This window comes from Ursus maritimus, unplaced genomic scaffold, assembly GCF_017311325.1.
Source record: "Ursus maritimus isolate PB19 unplaced genomic scaffold, ASM1731132v1 scaffold_11, whole genome shotgun sequence".
Lineage (NCBI taxonomy): Eukaryota > Metazoa > Chordata > Mammalia > Carnivora > Ursidae > Ursus > Ursus maritimus.
This window is the reverse complement of record NW_024423453.1, coordinates 40,291,000-40,311,242: the sequence shown is the minus strand read 5'-3', so window position 1 is coordinate 40,311,242 and position 20,243 is coordinate 40,291,000. Positions and strand designations below refer to the sequence as shown.

General features: G+C 49.1%; 2 protein-coding genes across 5 annotated transcripts in view; one reads left to right on the top strand and one right to left on the bottom strand.

The window, feature by feature from the left end:
* Positions 1–7,166, top strand: part of GATB (glutamyl-tRNA amidotransferase subunit B) — a 92,032-nt gene extending 84,866 nt beyond the window's left edge. For 3 of the 4 annotated variants that reach the window (XM_008685476.2, XM_040626357.1, XM_008685477.2), the window contains 2 exons: positions 2,579–2,713; positions 4,231–7,166. In XM_008685476.2, the coding sequence (XP_008683698.1) occupies positions 2,579–2,713; positions 4,231–4,359 (264 nt within the window). In that variant the 3' untranslated portion in view covers positions 4,360–7,166. Of the gene's footprint in view, positions 1–2,578; positions 2,714–3,780; positions 3,990–4,230 lie in introns of all 4 variants that reach the window. The other variant, XR_005833901.1, reaches the window with a different exon arrangement.
* Positions 7,167–11,070: 3,904 nt separating this feature from the next.
* Positions 11,071–20,243, bottom strand: part of FHIP1A (FHF complex subunit HOOK interacting protein 1A) — a 168,807-nt gene continuing 159,634 nt past the window's right edge. Inside the window, exons 10-12 of the mRNA XM_040626358.1 lie at positions 19,371–19,549; positions 18,874–19,012; positions 11,071–12,207 (exon numbers count right to left, since the gene is read on the bottom strand). Of these exons, the coding sequence (XP_040482292.1) occupies positions 11,954–12,207; positions 18,874–19,012; positions 19,371–19,549 (572 nt within the window). The 3' untranslated portion in view covers positions 11,071–11,953. The remainder of the gene's footprint in view (positions 12,208–18,873; positions 19,013–19,370; positions 19,550–20,243) is intronic.

Here is a 20,243-nt window from a genome sequence, read left to right as displayed (position 1 = left end):
TGTCCCTTCATTTTGCCTAACTCTCTGTATTTGTTTCTACGTATTAAGCAGATCAGCTACATTTCCCAGTCTTGAAGGAATGACCTTATGTAGGTGTGCTGTGGAGCCCAGAAACACAGCCTTTCCTGGTCACTAGGACCGAGTGCTCCCGGGGTGGTCCCTCTGTGAATTGCATGTGCTATTTTGCTGTGCTTGGCCATGAGTGTGGCAGACACAATGGTGAGCAGGGCTGGCCCCCAGCCCAGCTGGCAGCAGTGCGTGACTGCGACTGTTGTAGGCATGCTGGGTGTGGGGGGGCACAGCCAGGTCCACCCACTGCAGCAGAACAGGAGCCACTTTGGGGGAGTGCCAGTCCCAGCTACTCCAGCTGTGGTGCACAGAAACTGCTTGGAGTGCCCACCAGAGCAGTCAGGGTAGGTCTGCAGGGGAACACCTGGGTGGCTGAGCAGTGCTAGCAAGGTAGATGGAGAGTGTCAGAAATGGCGCCCACCAGTGCTTCCTTTGCCCAAGAAAGTTCCCACAGATCCACATGCCTCTGGCACATACCCTAAGATTAATCAATAAATCACCTTCATGTATGGCCCAAGCACTTTTCAAACTGCTACCTCTGAGCTGGGTGTCAGAGTGAGTTTGTGTGCCTGCCCTTGAAGAGAGAGTCTCTGTCTCCTGTAGCCCTCCTGCTCTCCCTGCTGATTTTTAAAGGTAGACATTATGGGGATAGGGGCTCATCTTCCCAGTGCAGATCCACAGGGCAGGGGTGCCCGATGTGGGGCCTGAACCTCAGGGAGGACCTCAGCATTTGTGGTATCCATCCTGCTCGTGGAGTGCCACACCAGGCATGTAGGTCCCGACTAGACCACATCTCTGCCCCTCCTGCCCATCTCAGTGTGGCTTTTTCTTTAGATCTTTAGTTGTGGAAGAGCTGTTCTGCTAGTCTCAGGTGGTTGTCAGCAAGGGTGGTTCCATGTGTAGTTGTAGTTTTGGTGTGTCTATGGGGGGAGGCAAGTTCAGGATCTTCTTACTCTGCCATTGTGATCCTGTCCCCCTAACATGTATTTACTCATAGAATTAGAAGCTGTGTTTTAACGATTTTAAGTCAATTGAAGAAAAACAGATCAGGGAGAGGGGTCAGAGAAACTCTTCAGACTTGCTTTTGGCAGCTCCCCGAGGATAATCTGCATTACAGATTGTTCTGTGCTCCAATTCCTGTGCTGCTGACACTCCATTAATAAGTTTGTTGAAGGCAGGGAAAGTTCTTATCTGCTTTTGTGGCCCTTTCCCTCAATGTCTTACCCCTTTTCTGACTGAATAAATAGTTGCAAAAATGATTGAAGGCATATGTATTCAGTATTTTTTAAGAGCAGGTACAGGTTTTCTCTAAGCAGCCAAGGCTGTGCGGTGTAGCGGGAGGGGCGCCTTGCAGGGTAGCTCACAGGAGGGCCCACCAAAGACCTCTCTTGGCCACAGTCACTGTGGGTCTTCTGACAGCTGAGCTGAAGGGGCACCGACTGTTACAGCCATGAGAAATACGTGTGGTTTGTTTCCATCCAGATCGGCGAAAACTTTGAGCCCTACTGGGATTCCAAGCATCTTCCCCTTCGTTTGTATTGCTGTATGTGCTAATAATTGACAAGCTCTCTTTTTCTGGGAGGAATGGCTCCTGGCTGGCCCGTTCTCAGCCAGAATGTTCACAAGGAACATTCCGTGCTCGGTACTGACTGCAGGCAGAGATGGAGCAGGCGCCACAGGAGACTAACGGAGGAGCCCACACCCCCCCCCTTCCAGCTTACGCTAGAAAAACAAGAGGAGTGAGGAAAACTACCCTAGGAAATGCCTTCTTTAAAAATGTATTCCTTTTTCCCATACTTTGATAAGATTGGGGATTTGTTATTGCTGTTATTTTTTTTTTTTAAGTAGAAAAATACACCATTAACTTAATTATCCTAGCCAGATTTGGGCCTGGCTCCACCAGTGGGGGATAAATGCGGCATGGCAGAGGCCCCTGTGGATTATGATTTATGTTTTTAGTTATTTTCCATTTTGTAGCTTCATTATGGGGCCACTTTCTTGGCCCCCTACAATCATAATTCCCAGCAGGCTGACTTTTCTTGGACTTCATTTCAGTGCAGTGGTTACCTCCCCCAGCCTGTGCCGCCCTCTCCTTCAACAAAATATCACCTCAATTCATTTATTTGGTGGACGTGAGACAGAGCTGCCCCTGGCTGTCTGAGTCCAGGCGGCAGGGGCCCTGTGAGTCATCATCGTCTCGAGAACACCTCCTCCAGCCCCTCTCTGCCGTGGGGTCTGAGTCAGCGAGCGGGAAGGAGCGCCGGCTCCACAGGCCGCGTCTCTGCTCGGTCCTGCGAGACAGCTGCGCGTGGGAAGGTGCGCGGTGCGCATGCGTGCTCCCTCGAGCGGCTCCGCCCCGGGTGCAGCAGGAGAGACGGCGCCCCGTGGGCCAGGCCCGCACAGCTGGGAGCTCACTGAATCTGCTCTGCCCCCCAGCTCTACTTGTCCTGGCCCTGGCGAGCAGCGCAAGTATTCACCGCTGTCTCCCTCCCCCTCGTCTGGCCTGTAGGTGTTCGAGGAGTTGTGGCGGAGTAAAGGGAAGACTCCATCGCAGATCGTTTCAGAAAAGCGGCTTGAACTGATGCAGGATGAAGAGGCACTGGAACGGGTCTGCCACGCCGTGATGGAGGAGCATCCTCAAGTGGTAATTATCCCCTGCAGCGTGAAGAGGGGCTTCCTGTGCAGCCGGGCCGGGGTCCACCCTCCTGGCCGGCACAGGCCCGGCGCCAGCCTGAGGACTCGGTCGACGGCCTCTCCACTGCTCCCCTGCGCCGCCCAGACGCGCTTCCTAATAAGGGCTGGCCCAGTTTCATCAGGAAGCCCCTGATAAGTTTTATCCATTTTTAGCTAAGGTCAAGAGCTGAAATTAGGTTAATATTAGAAAAATACAACTTTTCCTATAAGGACTGTCCACCCCTGGGGTTTAATCTCCTGGAATTGGGTTTACCGGGGTGTTTCTCAAGCGCACTAGATCCGAGCTCTGACCTCCCAGCAGGACGCACTTTGAATCTGTTCTGGCTCGCTCTGCTCTGTAAGGAGACCTCTCACTACCAAACCAGCAGGCACGACTGCAAAAAGGGAAGAAAGATAGGCAGACACCAGCGCCCTGCCTTTAAGAGGTGGGAAGAGAGACAGAAAGGGAAATTATTTATAAATTATGGAGACGATCCTTGACAGGAGCATAGCTGAAAACCAAGTCATTTTGTGTTCTGAGCATAGAACAAAATATAAAAGCTAAAGTGAGTACCATCCCTCCCTCCACAAGTCCAATCATATCGTCTAGAGATTTTTTAGTGGGTAAAAAATTGCTAGCATCTCTTTGAGAATAATACCCACCCACCCGTCAGCTTGCTGGGGACACTAACAGCTCTGAAAAGAGCTCTCGATACGGAAAATGAGCTTGCGCTGGGTCTCGGCAATCTCCACCTTCCTGCCTCATCTGTAGTGACTGATAAAGACACACTTTCCCTTTCTGACTCCTTCTGTGGCACCGAGTGCAGATACCCACAGATGTCGTTACCCATCAGGGTGCCGCAGAGCGGGAGGTCAGGGTGGGGGGCCCTGACAGTCCGTGGCTATTTGACAGGAATCCGGAGCCTCCTGCTCTTGTTGCCCCCATCCTGCCCACCACAGTGCACTCCCCAACCCAAATGCTCCCAGAGAGTTGCCATTTTGTGGATTTGTTTTCTGATAAACATGTCTTCTTGGCAGGGAGCTGGGGGGTAGAAGGCCATGCATTTCAGTGCCTGCTGACCACCACTGGAGGATTAGAGAGGGACCTCCCTCTGACTAGACTAGATCATTCATCTTCGGTAACTCACCCCCAAGACCGAGAAGCTCCGCGTCCTCGTGTCCCTGCGGCGCCCAGGAGAGTGCCCTCGTGCCTGTGCGCCAGCTTTCGCTACAGGCAGCCACTCATGGTGCGTCACAGCCCTCTTCTCGTCCACCTTCCTCAAAAGGCAGAGTAGCAGACATCCCCTGTGACAGGAGCCCAGGGACCTCCTCAGAAGCTCACCCCCTCCTTCTTCCTTTTCTCATTTTATATCTAATGCCAACAAAAAAGAAACTGAACTTAAGTTTTAGTAAACATAAACCTTAAGCTAGCATTTTTAAGTATGAGTGTCATTATCTTCTCCTCTAAAACAATTTCTATCTTTAAAGGTAATGGACGTGAAGAGGGGAAACTCCAGAGCTATAAACAAACTGATTGGGTTGGTCCTAAAAGCGACTCTGAGCCGAGCAGACCCGACTGTGATAAAGGAGATCCTGGAGAAGAAGCTGTCGTCATGAGCCGTTCTGGGTCCCTCTGTGCCCGAGGGAGAGCAGAGCGGCCGTGACTGTGACCCCGGAGATGGTGCCACCTGCAGTGCGGGTGAAATAGCACAGTTCCAGTGCTTCATGATTCGGAACTAACTGAGACCTGTTTCAGATGCTGTCACCGTTCTAAGAAAACTTTTCATTTGTTGGGATGCAGTATTTTAGACCTGAAAGTAGAGGAGTGGAGCTAAAAACCACCACAGAATTGACACGCTGTAAACACAGGTTTGTCTCAGGAGGCCTCGTGCGGATGGGAAGGAGGGTGTTAGTCTTACTGGCATTCCCTCATCCGCAGACTAAAAGTGACATTGCCCATTCAGCTCCCTAGGGATCCCGGAAGGTAGAGGTCTGAGAATTAAATGAAAAATTTTTTGTGAAAAAAAAACAAAAAACATAAACAGAAGTTTTCAAATAAATTTAATGAATAAAATATATACTGAAATATCACATAAAAAATTAACTTACACTTCAAAGAATGTGCAGTTGACAACTCCCTCCCCACCCCATCCCCAGGCCAAAGAAAGGGAAAAAAAGCTGTAACATTAAATTGATTTGTTTTGCCTGGGAAGAATAAGATTATAAGCCAGGACATCAGAATCTTGACCTTTAACAGTAATTGTGGTACAGTTAACATTATCATCATGAAGCCTGGGCTGCCTTCGCCCCCGCGCTCGAGACAGGAATGCTGTGTCCCTTCCCCCGCACCAGAGCAATCCTTCATGCACTGCGTGCCTCTGTTCCCTCTGAATCCCCACACTTAGCGGCCAAGGCTGCTTTTTACAATCACATGTCAAACTGGCATCAGAAGAACAGACTCTTTGGAGTCTCTTTACATGGACTTCCCTAGCCTACTAAGGAGAGTCCAAGCATCTCCCCACAGACGGTGCTGCCGTGGCCTTCCCTGTGGCCTTCCCCGTGGCCAGTGTAGCAGTGAATGGTGCTCAAGCTGCTGGCTGTGGCTCAGGACCTCCCTACCTCAGAGTGTGACCGAGGCATCCCTCTGACCCAGCCGAGAAAGACGCAGGGACAGAAAGGAGACCAGTTGTGCTGTTTATTCCAGACAAGCGTGAAGAGGTAAGATTTAAAAAAAAAAAAACTTTCAGGAACAACGAGTGACTTAGAATATTGTAAGAGAAGGTGTTCCCTCACCCAGGAGGCCGTGTGGTCCTTACTCATTCTGTTCCAATACTGAAAACTACTGGACCTGGAAGTAAGATATTTTTTCTTTTCTAGAGAGAAAGGCAGAGTCCATTCTCTCTCCTCACATTGCAGGTCTGAATTACAATTGGGCAAAGACAGTCTGAGAGTGGATTCTGGCAGGATTATTGTTTTGTAAGAATAGGGTTGAGTTTTGTTTTACAAACTCTATTTTCACCAAAGGGCTGGCTTCTTGGACGTCAAACTTTACAGAAGCCACTGGGGGATTTCTCCAGACCATTTTAAATCAAGGCCTTGCTAAATTGGGTGATTGGGGTGGGGAGGCAGCTGGATGAAGACAGTTTACCAAAACTGTTATGTCCGTGTAAAGTGTACTCTGGACTGATCATTTCCAGAGAAAAATGCCATCATGAGAACACCTGATCTTTGTGAGGACTGCTGACCTCTGACAGTTGCCCCATGGTCTTGAATGCCCACTTCTGAAATCCTGAAAATGGGACAGTTATGTTGTTACAACTGCTAATGGAAAAAGTAAAATCAAAGCACAGCTCAGATATCTTCCTTGGAACCTGACTATATATTCAAAAGATATGTTCGCATAACGATGTCAGAAATTCACAAAGTATGGCTCTGCTCATAAACGGGCCTCAATCAGATACAGTTTTAAATCCGTCTTTGCGTGAGTGAGAATTCAGTCTGGTTCTTTGCGGTTCCAATGAAACTCTCGTTAAAATGTAGGAGTTGGTGTCCTCGGTAAAGCCATTGCCATCTGTCATTGGAATCCACACGCCTATAGGCTGGGAGGGGAACGTGCTGGAAAACTGGCTCTTCCCCAGGTCGGCATGAACCAGCTCTACCTGGTCATGCCCAAACCACGTGTTCTGTTAGTTGAAAAGGAAGCTGGTTGGTTGGTTCTGGTGGGAGGCTAGGAATGCCAGCCTCAACACTGGGCACGCTAGCTGGCACAGAATAACTCTAGTGAACGTTGATCAAATTAGCGGCCAGCCTTTTGTGGGGCCTTTCGGTGTGAGAGGTTGGTGCTGCCAACCAGTAGGCCTTTAAATTCTGGACATCTGCGTCTAGGAAGGAGCTTCTTGCCTCTGTCCAGGCTTATGCATCCACGTGAACTTCTGTTCCTGTCTTTCAAAGTAAACATGCCCAGGAAAAGGACTCTAATTGTTATTTATACGAAGTTTAGCTTGTCTCGGCTGAGCTTACACACGTACACTTCTGTAGTTCTTGCTTATCTGGAAGAAGGCTGTGGGATTTTTCAAAGTACACACCCTCCTCGAGCTTTGAGTTGGTTGATTAATTCAATACACAGCTTATGGGAATGACCCACAATTGATATCGTCTCTTCATTTCTATTGAATGTGCTGCATCTCTTCAAGGATTCTACGTAGTGACTATTGGGGGAAAAACACACTAAGTCTATCTCAAAGGCCATGTTCTTTACCCATTACCAAGAGCAGCATGAAAACGGCTGCCACGCTTCTCTGGCGGATCTTAGACAAATGTATTCATGGATTATTTGTGAACATGGCTGACCCTAAAGTGAGAGATGGATAGAATCTGACTGAAATCCTCTCGTTGCTTCCCTTAGTCAAACAATTTAGCAAAAATCATTTATGTAAGATCAACACCAAATTCCCTCTTAAAAATATCTCCAGGGCAAAAAGGGGCCTTGTTACAGGCCTTTTGCAGACTTGTCCCGATAAAAAGTCAGCAGACACACTCAGAAGCACAGACTTCTGCAGCCTCAGCTCCATGAAATTTATAATCTGGCCCGAGAGCTTCCATCACCCTTGTCAGGTTCTGAAATGACATAGTAAATCCAAACTCCCCAAAAGATGCCTGAACTACGCCTCCAACGCATACCGATCGAGCCTAGGGGCAGTCTTGTAACTTGTGTGGCTGACAGTGAGTTAGGTCTACTCACATGTCGTAAGAGGGGGACAAAATCCACAATGACCCAATGGGATAGGAGGGGGTAGTCCTGGCTAAAATCATCATCTGTCTTAGGATCCGAAGTGCAGACATCAAGGAACGAAAGCCTTCCCGCACCTTGTCCCTGTCCTCTTCCCTGTAGAACCTCACCAAAAATCTTTCACTAAAGCCCTGTCTACCCAGTTAATAAGCGGCCAGGGTAATCTGTCCTCCAAAACTAGGAATGGCCTAATAAATGCCTGAATGTGGAGAGGATTTACTGAGGCAAAATTATGCCGAAAACAATTCTTAGTCTTCCAGAGAGCTCTGTCTAAAGCCTTAGGTTTATGATGGTCATTCAAAGAGGGAGAAAAAAAAAGTCAACTCCCATTTTCTTAAAATGCTTCCTCGATGAAGTGATTTAGGATGGAGTATAAACGGGTTCGACAGCATTCTGTTGTAAGCTGCGATCTGATGGAGAATGAGTGCTGTGTGATTTATAGAATGAGGGCTGAAGCGAGAAGGGGCCTGAGAAGCTCCTCTTACTGACTTAGAGCTGGTGTGGCCCCGGCCACCTAGAGGACGGCTGCTTCTGGGAAGAGCCAACACTGCACAGCTGGCTGGGCTTCACAGCAGGCCACACGTTACCCGGCCGGGGCCCGCGGCCTGAAGTAGCACGTGCAGTGATAGCTGTCCTGCAATAAACTGTTGCATAAAAATGGCAAGCTTGACAGCCATTTCAGGAAATACAGGATCGGTAATTAGCCATTAAACTGAACTGCCCTTAAATGAGAACCAGAGCTTGTGCTGCACCCACTTCCCATCACACCCGTGACACGCCTCACCCCGGCCGGGCAGCACTGCCCTCACGAAAGCGACCTGGGCACACGGATCCAGATTGAGAATACGCAGCCCTTCTGCAACCCCGAACCTCGCAACAGAGCTGCACGTCAACTCAACATGACCATGGCAACCAAGCCCATTCAGAGACGTCCAGACAGCTTTCTACCCTGAGTACCACTGGCTGCCCAAATGGAACCCAAATATTCTCGTATCCTGTTTCTGGATTCTGTTCCTAAGAGGATGCTCTCCCGACAACACCTTGGCTCCATGATGTCTCCATGGACTGGAAATCAACAACTACATCTGACCTAAATTAAAGCCACTTGTTAAGGAAAAGGTCCTGAGAACCCAAAAAAGACCTGAATGCATCCTCCCTACACATGAGAGAGACCTCAGGTCCAACCCACCAATACATCCAAGTATTTTCCAAGACAGCACTAGATAAAAGGGTAGCAATTTCACGATTCCTCTAAATACCAAGGAAAGGAAGTATCTACAGATTACGAAAATCACCTCTCTTTAGCTGGTTATTCCAGCATCCCCATTTCATGGCTGGGAAATTGTAATTTCCCCCACCCCCCGCCAAGAAACTGTATTTTAGGCTAAACTCACCTGGAATTTCTTTGCTTGAAATTTTAAAAACATTGACTTGGTCATTTCTAAAAATCAATTTTAAATATCCCATTGCTCAAATATACTCTGAATCATAAAATTCACTCCATCTAGAACTTTATCTCAGACCCAGCATTATGAATTGAAATTTATATGTGAGGTTCCAGGAACCATCGGTTGCTTCCACTGCCCAGGACCATCAGGCTAGACACTGCGACGCCAACCTCAGGGCTGCGGCAAGAGGGTCCGTGTCCACTGTGTCTTCCAGCAAGTAGCACAGTGTCTGAGCGCGAGCCTGTAGTGTGAAACAGTGACCACACTCTGGGACCACATTTTAAAGCACACCAGTATCTTTACAGACTTTTTCCAAACACATGACAAAAATTAATTTCTAAGGGCCTCACTTATTACTTTGACTGGAATATTCTGCTTCATTACCATGATTTTTTCCCACCAAGGAGTTCCCATCATCACCCACCTGCTGTAGAGTATCTTCATATCTGCCTAAAAGTTCATTCCTCCGAACCCCTCAGCACTTGTTCTTCTCTATTATCGCTTCAGGACTCCGCTGTTTCTCCTCTAGTCTGTCCACACCATGCCCTGAACCGTCCTTACCTAAGCCACCTGGCTGTTTCCCTCAACCGTGGGGGGTCTTCCAGTTCTCCATAATGTATTTCCAGGTGCAATTTCCAACTTCATTTTGAAAGCCCCCAAACACAATACTCTGGAGGAGGCCTCTACTGGATTCAGAAAGATGAACCAGTTCCCAGTTCCAAATAGGGTTATCATGTGAGTTTGCTACCAGCGCCCCACCCTGGGAGTTAATTTTCCTGCCCCCCACCCCAGACACTGGTCATCTCTGTCCCCCTTTAAGGGAAGTTTAGCTCAGTACCTATTTGAAAAAAATGCTAGGCGGCACAAAAGCAATTTCTTTGCTAAAAGGGCACCTTCTACACAGGGGACTGTGGTGGTCTATAATAAAGCAACATGGACTGAAGAAGAATCGACCCCAGCAGCAGATAATGGATAGAAGTGTACATCACATCAAAAAGCTAAGGGATACACCTTCCAGATATGACTTTCGTATTTTACGTACCTGGTAAGTCCAAACTGGATGATAAATACTTGTGCAAAACAAAGCTAGAGAAAAATAAATTACAGCTTAAATTCCATCTTCCTGTTCCTTTTTCTCTACCTTAAGTCACCTTCTTCTCCAGGGGAGACCTGGGGGGTTGCCAATACAAGTGAGCACCAGGAAGCCACGAGCAGGCCAGTCTGCTGGGCCTCACTGTTCCCACTGCTGTACCACAGCGGGGCAAACCATTTCTCAAGACAGACGGATGTGAAGCCAGAAACAGACAACAGGTCGGTATCTTTGGTTTCTTGCTTGCCCTGGGAAACACTGAGGCTGGCTGCTGAGAGCCTCCTAGCCCAGACCAGGTCTCCTGGGGTCCTCGTTCCGTGGGCTGGCTCTCTCTCAATACCAAGCTGTTCCAGGATCCGTGCAAGGCAGAAAGGCAGCCTGTGCTCTGCAGGGTCGCAGATGTGACTCTGTCCCCCGCTGCCCTCCTATGCGAGCCGCCTGATTAAACCCGACCCATACTCCAGAGGCATGAACGCCACACCCAGGCCTGCCCCCAGGGCTCAGCAGCCCTGCCCACAAAGAAAACCAGGAGAGCCAGGACTTCCAATTTCCCTCCAAACAGGGAGGTCCACCCCTGTTTTGTGCTTCTCACCTGCCCAAAATAGAGGGGGGCAGAATTGAATATCCACAAATATCAGCTGTTTATGGTCTCATTTTTAACGCAGTGATTTTGTGTGTTTCCCCCTCTTGGTGGCTTAAGGAGATGGGCGCTGAGTATAATTACGCCTCTTGGAGCAGGCTGCAAAGCAGCACAGAGGCACTAATACATCATGTTGGGGCCTTCTAATGAACCCCATTACTCAGCAGGCAGCATTTCTGTGTGCAGTGAGTCACCGGCAGGCACTTGGCTTTGCAAGGCTCCCCGTGACCTGTTTGCACTAACATCCCAGGTCCCAAAGTGGCTGTACAGTTCCTATTTCTCTGCAAAGTGCAACATATGAGAGAACACAAACAGAATCTAAAATAATCGCCAGTATTTTTACAGGTTGCATTTAGTTTACTTTTATCCTTCCCCCCCCTCCATACTCTCCCCTTAACCCCCCAAAAACCCACTGTGAAATAGCTTCACAAATTAATCTGTTTGCCTTTCATAAAACACTTAAAAAATAATGATACAGAAGTATATGATACCCTGCTTTCTTCATCAGCTCAAACTCCTAAAAACCAATGTAACAGTTTGCATAAGTATATTTCATTTTGTGCAAATCTTACTAAAATAAGGCCATTTCCAGTGTTTAGGTAGTGATCTACTGATTAAAGAAAGCTCTCAAGCAACAAGAAAATTTCCCTGCATTCCAAATTCTCCACAACTACACCTGACTTCCGAGGCAGAGAGCTGAGACCAGTGGATTTGCCTGCACCATAAGGCAACACGTTGGGCAGAGTGCAGATCTCGGAAGTCAAATGCAAAGGGACAGAGGATATGTGCTTGTGTGATGGAGGCAAGAGGGGCTCCATCTTTACTCTTCCCTTTTATAAAATGGAGCCAAGATGCCAAAGGCAGCGGAGCAAATGGGCATCCCCCGTGTGCTGAAGAGCGTATCGGCCTTCTGACATGGGTACTTCCAGAAACCACTGGACCCGTTTCTGCCTCGTGTGATCTCAGCTGCAAGATGAGTGACTCAGAGGGATGGGAGAATAACTGAAAAACTTGAGGAAGAAAGGAAACCTGCCAAAGGAGCCACCAGCTTATAAAACTTACATTCTACGTAAGGGGGAAAGACCCGGCTAGAGAGAGAGGCTGTGTACAGAAAACTGCCCTCCCCGCAAATCAAGTATTGTCAGGAGATATCAAAGTAGAAACTTCTGTAAGCAGCTTTGCATTTAACATTCAGTCGGGACACTAAAACCTTAAAAAACAAGAACCTCTATTTTAAAAAAAAGCTAACAACAGGAGTCCTCAAAGTCACCCAGGATCTTGTAGCACAGAATGGAGTGTTCCTGCGCCAAGGCAGCCAGTTCCTTCAGGAACTCAGGGAAGAGAGCAGCGGCCAGCATGGTGTTCCTCACCGGCAGGGGTAGGCTTGGGGGCACCCCAGCCACCTTGGCTCTGTTTGTCAGGAAGGGCTGAAGCACTCTTGGGGGACCATCCAAAAGGTTCTTGCCGATTCCCGTCCTGGAAGCATCCTGAATGGAATCTGAAAGCGGAGAGAAAATGGTCACGGTGACGTTCCCTGGTCCTTCACACCCACCCTCTTAAGTGAAGTATGTGTGTTTGGGGGCAGGGGCTGATGGACTCTCTAGCCATGGCTTCAGTCCCTGTCACTGAAGTCTGAAGACACAGCCCTTGAAGACGCATCCTACCCACCCTGTGGCACACGTTTGCCCAGCAGATAGCCTCCAGCACGGGGCATGTGATAGAAGTTTTATCCCGAATCCTGTGCAAGGAACTTCGTGCAGGAATTGTGGCAAGAAAATAGGCTGATGAGGAATGCTTCATGCCCAGGACACGGCGAAGGGAAAAAATGATGCCACCGCATCAACCAAGGGAAGACTTCACTCACTATATGTTATTTGGGGGAGTCCAGAGGCTCCACCTGCTCTCCCCAACGTCCTGGTATTGGGGCAACCATCCTACCTTGGCCAGTCAAGCCCTGATCACACAGCAGAGCTGCAGGAGACAAGCCGGGCTAAACAAGCCACTCCAAGCTCTCTGCAGCTCGGGCCTCGAGGGCTCCCTCAGGAACCCCGGCTTCTTGAGGCCGGGACCTCTGGCCTTTTTTGGAGACTAGAATGGAAAAAGCCTTTTAAAGGCTGGAAATAATGGAGAGGAAGTTGGGTGCTGGTAAGACCAACCAGACCGGGAATTTCCCATAACCGTGGGCATCTAGTGGCAGCAAGTGGCTCGGAAGCCTCCCTTTAAGAAAAGTTTCCAGGGGTTTCCATCTCAGTTTCAATAACACGGGTCTGAGATGAGATGAGCCCAAACGTTAACATATTCAAATGACTTGCATTTCCATATCAAATCAGTTTTACTAATTAAAATGGTTCAACTTTCCTGACTACTTAATTCGTAAATATCTTCAGCCTTCATATATTCATAGGAATTATTTATGCCTCCTTCTGCCCCTACTCAAACAGTCTCACTACTCTTTATAAATCATTACATTCAAGTTCTTCATTATTTTGGCTGCTTTTTAGAATTCAGTCCCATTTTTCAACACTCTGAGAAGAGTGTTGTTTAACTGCAGTACTAAAAATTCTTGACATTTATAGTACTTTCCACATCTCACTCCTATAGTCTTCAGTGTTAAAAAAAAAAAAAAACCTTTACTGTTTTAAATATCTTTTAAAGTTTATCACAGTTCATGCCATAAAGAACTGAAAAGTGGCTGAGAATCGGTCTGCTGCTACCTTTTAGCACAAACACAGAACACGTCCCGACAATGGAGGACAAAAGCGTTGACATCACTGACTTACACTGCCAACCTTGGAGACCACCCCCTTGGCACCCCCACGCCAGTCCCCCCGCACTGCAGCTCTTCAGAGTGCCCAGCAAAGCTCACAAAGGAAGCTGGCCTGGGAACGGTGAGCAGTGGGACTCGTGGGCAGTAATTCCAGACCGAGCTTCTGTTTGTGGAATTCCTTTCCCCACATCTCTGCACCCCTGCATCTTATCAGCAGTGGTTAAGAAGAGCACAGACTCTGCCACTTACTGGCTGAGTGACATCGGGGAGGTTGCTTTACCTCTCTGTACTTTGATGTCCTCGTGTGTCAAAAGCTCACAGAGTTGTTTAAGGGTTAAATGAGTCAATAAGCAACTCAACACCAAAAACACAAATAATCCAATTAAATGTTGGCAGAAGACCTGAAATAATGAGACCACGATGAAATACCACTTTACACCTGTCAGAATGGCTAGAATCAAAAAGACAAGAAATAATAAGTGTTGGCGAGGATGTGGAGGAAAAGGAACCCTTGTGCACGGTTGGTGGGAATGCAAACTGGCGCAGCCACTGTGGAAAACAGTATGGCCATTACGCAAAAAATTAAAAAAAAATATACCAAATGATCCGTAATTCCACTTTTGGGTATTTATTCAAAGAAAACAAAAACACTAATTTGAAAAGATATGTGCACCCCTATGTTCACTGCAGCATTATTTACAATAGCCAAGGTATAGAAGTTACCACCTAAATGTCCACTGATGGATGAATGAATAAAGGTGTAGTGTGAAGGACACCTGGGGGGCTCAGTCGGTTAAGCGTCTGCCTTCAGCTCAGGTCATGATCCCAGGGTCCTGGGGTGGAGCCCCACATTGGGCTCTTGGCCCAGTGAGGCGTCTGCTTCTCCCTCTGCCTGCTGCACCCCCAGCTTGTGCACTCACTCACTCTGACAAATAAAATCTTTAAAAAATAAAAAAAAATTAAAAATAAAGGTGTACTGTGTGTGTGTGTGTGTGTGTGTGTGTGTGTACATACACACATAATGGAATATTAGCCATAAAGAAGAATGAGATCTTGCCATTTGTAACAACATGGATGAACCTAGAGGGCATTATACTAAGTGAAATAAGTCAGACAGAAAAAGACAAATGTCGTATGATTTTACTTATATGTGGAATTTAAGAAATAAAATCAATGAACAAAGAAAGACAAACAGACTCTCGAACACAGAGAACAAACTGGTGGTTGCCTGAGGAGAGATGGCGGGGGGCTGGGGGAAATAGATGAAGGGATTAAGAGGTACAAACTTCTAGTTATAAAATAAATAAGTCACAGAGATGAAAAGTACAGCACAGGGAGTATAGTGAATCACACCGTAATAATGTGTGGTGACAGATGGTGACTACACTTCCCACGGGGACCGCTGAGTACTGCAGAGAGTTGTTGCATCAGTGCTGTACACCTAAAACTAACATAACACTGTTTGTTAATCGTGCCTCAATAAACGAACAAAGGACAGGTAAAAAAACACAATGAGTCAAGAGGTGTAAAGTACACAGGGGCCTCAATGGACCATCCATCACACGGTCAGCAATTCAGCGGCCACTGACTTCACAGAGACTTCCTGTTTCCTGCCCCACATGCCATTCCCTGCGTTCGCCTCCCGCCCCATGTTATTAACCAACTAAGGCCTGCATTGCCTTTAGCCTGTGTTCCCATGTTTGCAGTCCTCTCCCAGACTCTGGGATTTCTGAGGGCTGAGCCCGTAGGCGATGTGTCCTTCATGGCCCCCAGCACACTTCCTTAGTCATGGTAGAAGCTAATGAACATTCGCCGAGTGAAGGAGGGAAGGAACTGGCCAACATCAGGTCTTCCCTGCACCTCATCTCCCTGGAGCTGGTTCATATGCCTCATCTCTATCTTCCTCTTTCACAGTCACTCCTCCCTTTCCCCCAAAAAGGGTTTTTGTGCCTCATTTATCTAGCTTGATCATGAATTCAAAAAAAAGTGTCACCACTTTAAAAAAGTGTCATCACTAAGGTTCATTTACCCACTCGAATCCAAGAATCAAAACTGTCTTCACTACTGAAGGCAGGAGCGTGCACAGGGAGACCCTTACAGAGGGCTGTGTAATCAGCATGGGAGTGGCCTCTCCGTGTGTCACAAAGTGCCACCAGGCTCTCAAGGAGACCCGAGTTATGGTTCCTGCCTGGGAACTTGCCGATCATACAATGTCTCCATTTCCTCTCCCGTAAAATGGAAATACCACCGACCTGACCTCCCTCCCAGAACCAGAGATCTGAAAGGACTCTGAAAATAACTAAATACAAGTAAATACAACCTCTGTGGTTTGGAAGGTATTTGAGGGGAAGAGGCTGAGCCCAGAGATTAGCAGTCTCAAGGACGACACTGTGACAGCCGGCACAGGAAATCGGCCTGGGGAGCAGGGCGCACACAGACCTGTACTTGGGTTTGAAGCATTAGTGAGGAGGCTCATTTTCACCAGGGCCGCCAGGAGCCCAAGGGAACGCAGGGCCCGGGGGACAGAGCAGCTCTGGCTGCAGGCGCCCGGGTTCCACCCATCACAAAAGGGCTCAACAAGCACACACGAGCACCGGAAGAAAAAGGCAGGGAATGAATGAATAAATGTCACAACGGGAGTGGTTTTCTAAAATGTCGCCCTGGGTCTGAAAAGCTGCAACAGAGGGTTCTCAAGACGAATACTAGCAAGATGTCAATATCAGGCAAGAAATCTGTTCAGCACGCACCCCTGGTCCACAGCACCCAACGCTGTGAACCCCAATAGCTGGCCCATGACCAGGACTCTCAATCACGCGCCCAGATTCAACTCATTCATAGGCAGTCACATCACACTCGATGCTTCGGTAGTCAGCCTTGTGCAAGGGAACAGAAACGTCCCTCATTCTGTGAGCTTAGAGATTTTTGAAGTTGAGAGAAGGGGGTCACTTTGGGAATCTGAAAGAAGCTGGAAGGTTAGTCTGAACAACTCCGTTAAAGGAAAGCCTTCAGCTCAGGTCATGATCCCAGAGTCCTGGGATCAGGCCCTGGCTCTGCCTGCTCAGTGGGGAGCCCGCTTTCCCTCTGCCTCTGCCTGCTGTTCCCCCTGCTTGTGTGCTCTGTCAAATAAATAAATAAAATCTTAAAAAAAAAAAAAAAAAAAGGAAAGTCTTCTCCCCTAAGGGAAGCTTCTCACAAGTCAAAGCCCTCTGAATGTCACAGCCCTTTGAAAGCATCAACCCTGGCTGACTAATTTGATAACCATATGTGGTGGGAACGAGTTCAAGTTCCCCTGGGCACATACCTGGCAGCCACTGCCATGAGACAGTCGGAAGCCAGGACAGAGCACCAGGTGTGAGTGATCCCCACCCCCCTTGCCTAGAACGTGTGGGTAAGGAAAGCCTGGGAAGCCGGTCAGCGTCTGCACCGTCCACCCCGCACGCCAGGCACGCTGGGCATGCCACTCTCAGGCACCCGAGCTTTGTGACCCCAGCTGACTACGCCAAGCCTCTAATTTCAGCTGCCTTATACGAAAATGAAGCCAACAGTACCTTCAAATAGCAAACAGTGCTGTTGGAAAATAAAATTGTCTGGGGAAGCACTTCACGAATTGAAAAATACAGATGAACACTAAGCGTGAAGTGTCATGTAAGGAGACTCAAGGCACCTTCTGTCTACAGATTGCAAAAATGGCCATAAGTCTTACAGTTCTTCCCACCGAGAGGTAGATGGTTTGCTCCGTTCTTGAACCTGGGCTGGCCCAATGATCTGCTTTGGCCAAAAGAATATAGCAAATTAGCCTCAAAAGATTTTATACACCCCTGCTCCTGCTCTTGCAACCCTACAGCCATGATGTTGCCGAGCCAGGGCTAACCTCCTGGATGATGAGAAATACAGACCTCCCCCCACCATCCCCACCACCCCAGCCGGCTCCCACCCAGGTGAGTGAGGCCATCCCAGACATCCAGCCGCCCACCGATGGCAACACACATTCAAGCCCAGCCCAAACCCGCCAAGCCTGCCCCCGATCAGAACGCCCAGATCGCCATGTGCACAGACTCATGAGCACCCATAAATGGCATCCTTGAAAGCCACTGAGTGGCTGCACTGGTTTGTTATGCACGAAAGCTAACTCTCCCAGGGTCAGTGACAAGCTCCGGGTTCAGGAGGAACACAGGTAACAGGCCAACCGTCCGTGAGCTAGGAGAGGCCATGTGGGGCCCACAGCCCAGTTTCCCACAGAGATGTGGGGGCCCCTCCCCTGCATGAAAGGGTGGAATCTTAAAGCCTGCCCCTCATCTCCCAGTGGCACAGGCCCACCTTTCTTTCAAAATCTGCCTTGCAATGCCCTGAAGGCTCTTCACAGCCAGAAAGGACTTGAGATGGAAAACAAATCCTTCATTTAAAAGTCAAGGAACAGGAGGGCCCAGTGAGGCCCAGTGACCAAGATCAAACAGCTACACAGGGACAAGGTCAGGCCATCAGAGTTCTGCCATCTTTTCAGCTTCCCTTAGACGTTTAAAACTTGCCCCGAGTTACATTTCTGTGTCTCACTCTCAATCTTGTTTCTGATCACATGCCTTTAGCCTGGGACCCAGAGCCTCCCCCACTCCCCCCGCTCGCCACTGTTCACCTGCCACAAGGCTGACTTGTCCGTGTAGGGACAAGCAAAAGCCAGCACAATACGGGGCGGGTCTAGTTTGCACTTACCTCGGCCTAAATCATGGCTCGGAAGACAACGAGGCATCAAATTCATCCAGCCTGAGCTTAAACGAGGCAAAGCGGAGGTGCTCCCCAGGCCTGGCCAGCCTGCAGGACCGATCCGGGCTCTCCTGCTCGGCACCGACCACCGCCCTCCCCCAGCCTGGCACCCCCAGAGCTGACGACAAGGCGCTCTCGGAAATGTCAAGCTGAGCGCGAACTTCACTTCCCCCGGTCCAAATGAATAGTTTACCTTCTAGAGCCCTCAAGCACATTTATTTTGGGCCTGAGAGTCTCTGAAAACATAATAAAGAGAAGAGATGCCCTCCCCAGGGTAGCAGTGGCCAAACTACGGTTCAGAGTGTGCCCATAACGCCTCTTGCTGGCCCATATGCGCCAAGGGATTTATTCTAGCCGAGCAACAGCACGCAGCGCTCCTCCCCCGAACCGCCGCCAGGTAGGCAAACGAGCGCCCTACCAGCCCCTCCCGCTGGGAACGGGCCGGGGGCGCACGGGGGGACCTTTCCGTGGGTGTGAGAACACTCAGAGGAGGCTCGTCCCGTCGGGTAAACACGCAAGCGTGTTCAGATGCTCTGAAGGCCCAGGAGCCGGCACGGCATCTGGGAACCGCAATCAGGAAGGAGGCTGGGGAAATGGAGGAACGGCTGGAGAAGAGACACAGCGGAGACCCTGGCTTACCTTTGGTTAGCGACTCGGGCGTCAGGTCGGACATGTCCACTCGGAAGAGCAGGTACTGCTGCGCTTGGATGAGGAGCCCCGGGAAGTCTCTCTCCACAGAAGCAAACTGCTCGATTTTGTTTTTCACCGAAGCGAGGACCTGTCACAAACAACACTTCCTGATGTCAGTGCTCCACAGCGGACTCCAGCCTCGGTTACCGATACGTCTGTCAGGTGCACGCCTCGCCGCGGGAACTTTAGGATATGAGGCACTTGCTTGTTTTCAACGGCCTGTGTGCTCGGTAGGGCACCCTCGAAACACCAAACTAAATGAAGCTTTGCAATTGGTCTAGAATAATCTACACAACAAGCATAACAGGACGGGGAAGGAGAGCAAGTGAATTAGAACAGAGGGAAAATGAGAGAAACAACCCAACGACAAAGGGAAAGAGAGAAGCAGCCCTGCTCAGGAGTACCCGTAGCGTCAACAGGTCCGGCTGTGGGCCCGGCCGACGCACCTGGTAGAGAGAGCGGACGCTCGGCTGGAAGACCATGTTCGTGTTGAGCAGAAAGGAGCGCAGGAGTGGCTGGGGGTAGCTGGCCAGTTGAGTGATGATCCCAATCAGCAGCAAATTCACATGTAGAGAGTTCTCCAGCATGTTCTCCAGCTTCGACAGGACCACGCTGATGAATGGGCCTGCAGGAAGAGCACGCGGCTTCAGGGCTGCCTCAGCACCGGGCACATCCCGTCTTGACAGCTAAGGAGCCCCTGGAGCCACAGCTCCCAAACCACAGGCCTGCCAGGTGCAGATCAAATACAGCCACGGCGAAGAGCGCCACGCCTTCTCCTGACCCAGCCAGAACACAAAACAAACCACCGCCCACCAAAGAAAGCAGAAATACATGCGTGGGAGCTGGTATTTTGATTCCGTGAGGAGTTCTGATACTCTGGAAATTATCACAGCCCTTGAAAAAGGTCAGAGCATCAATAATTTCATTTTAGAAATTAAGATCTACTTCTCCACGCTGCTGCTGCATTTCCTGGGACTGCCAAAGCTCAAAAACCATGGTATCCCTCACCTCACCAAGCTGCCTACCGGGCATACTGGGGTGCCTCGTGTACACATCACAGACCAGCACAGGTTTTAGTAACAAAAAAAACCTTTGTGTTAGTGACCAACACCAGACACATATAAACTATGTTACCAAACAGCAACACTGTAAACAGGGACTGTCAGTCACCAGTGAGCACCAGGAGAAAGATTCTGACTCGTCAGATATCACAGGCTGGAAGAACCGAGGAAGAGAAAAACCAGGGGTGAATGAGGTCTGGGCTGTAACTTGACTCACTTTCGGGAAGTATAATTTGATGCGTCATAGGTTCCTCAAGA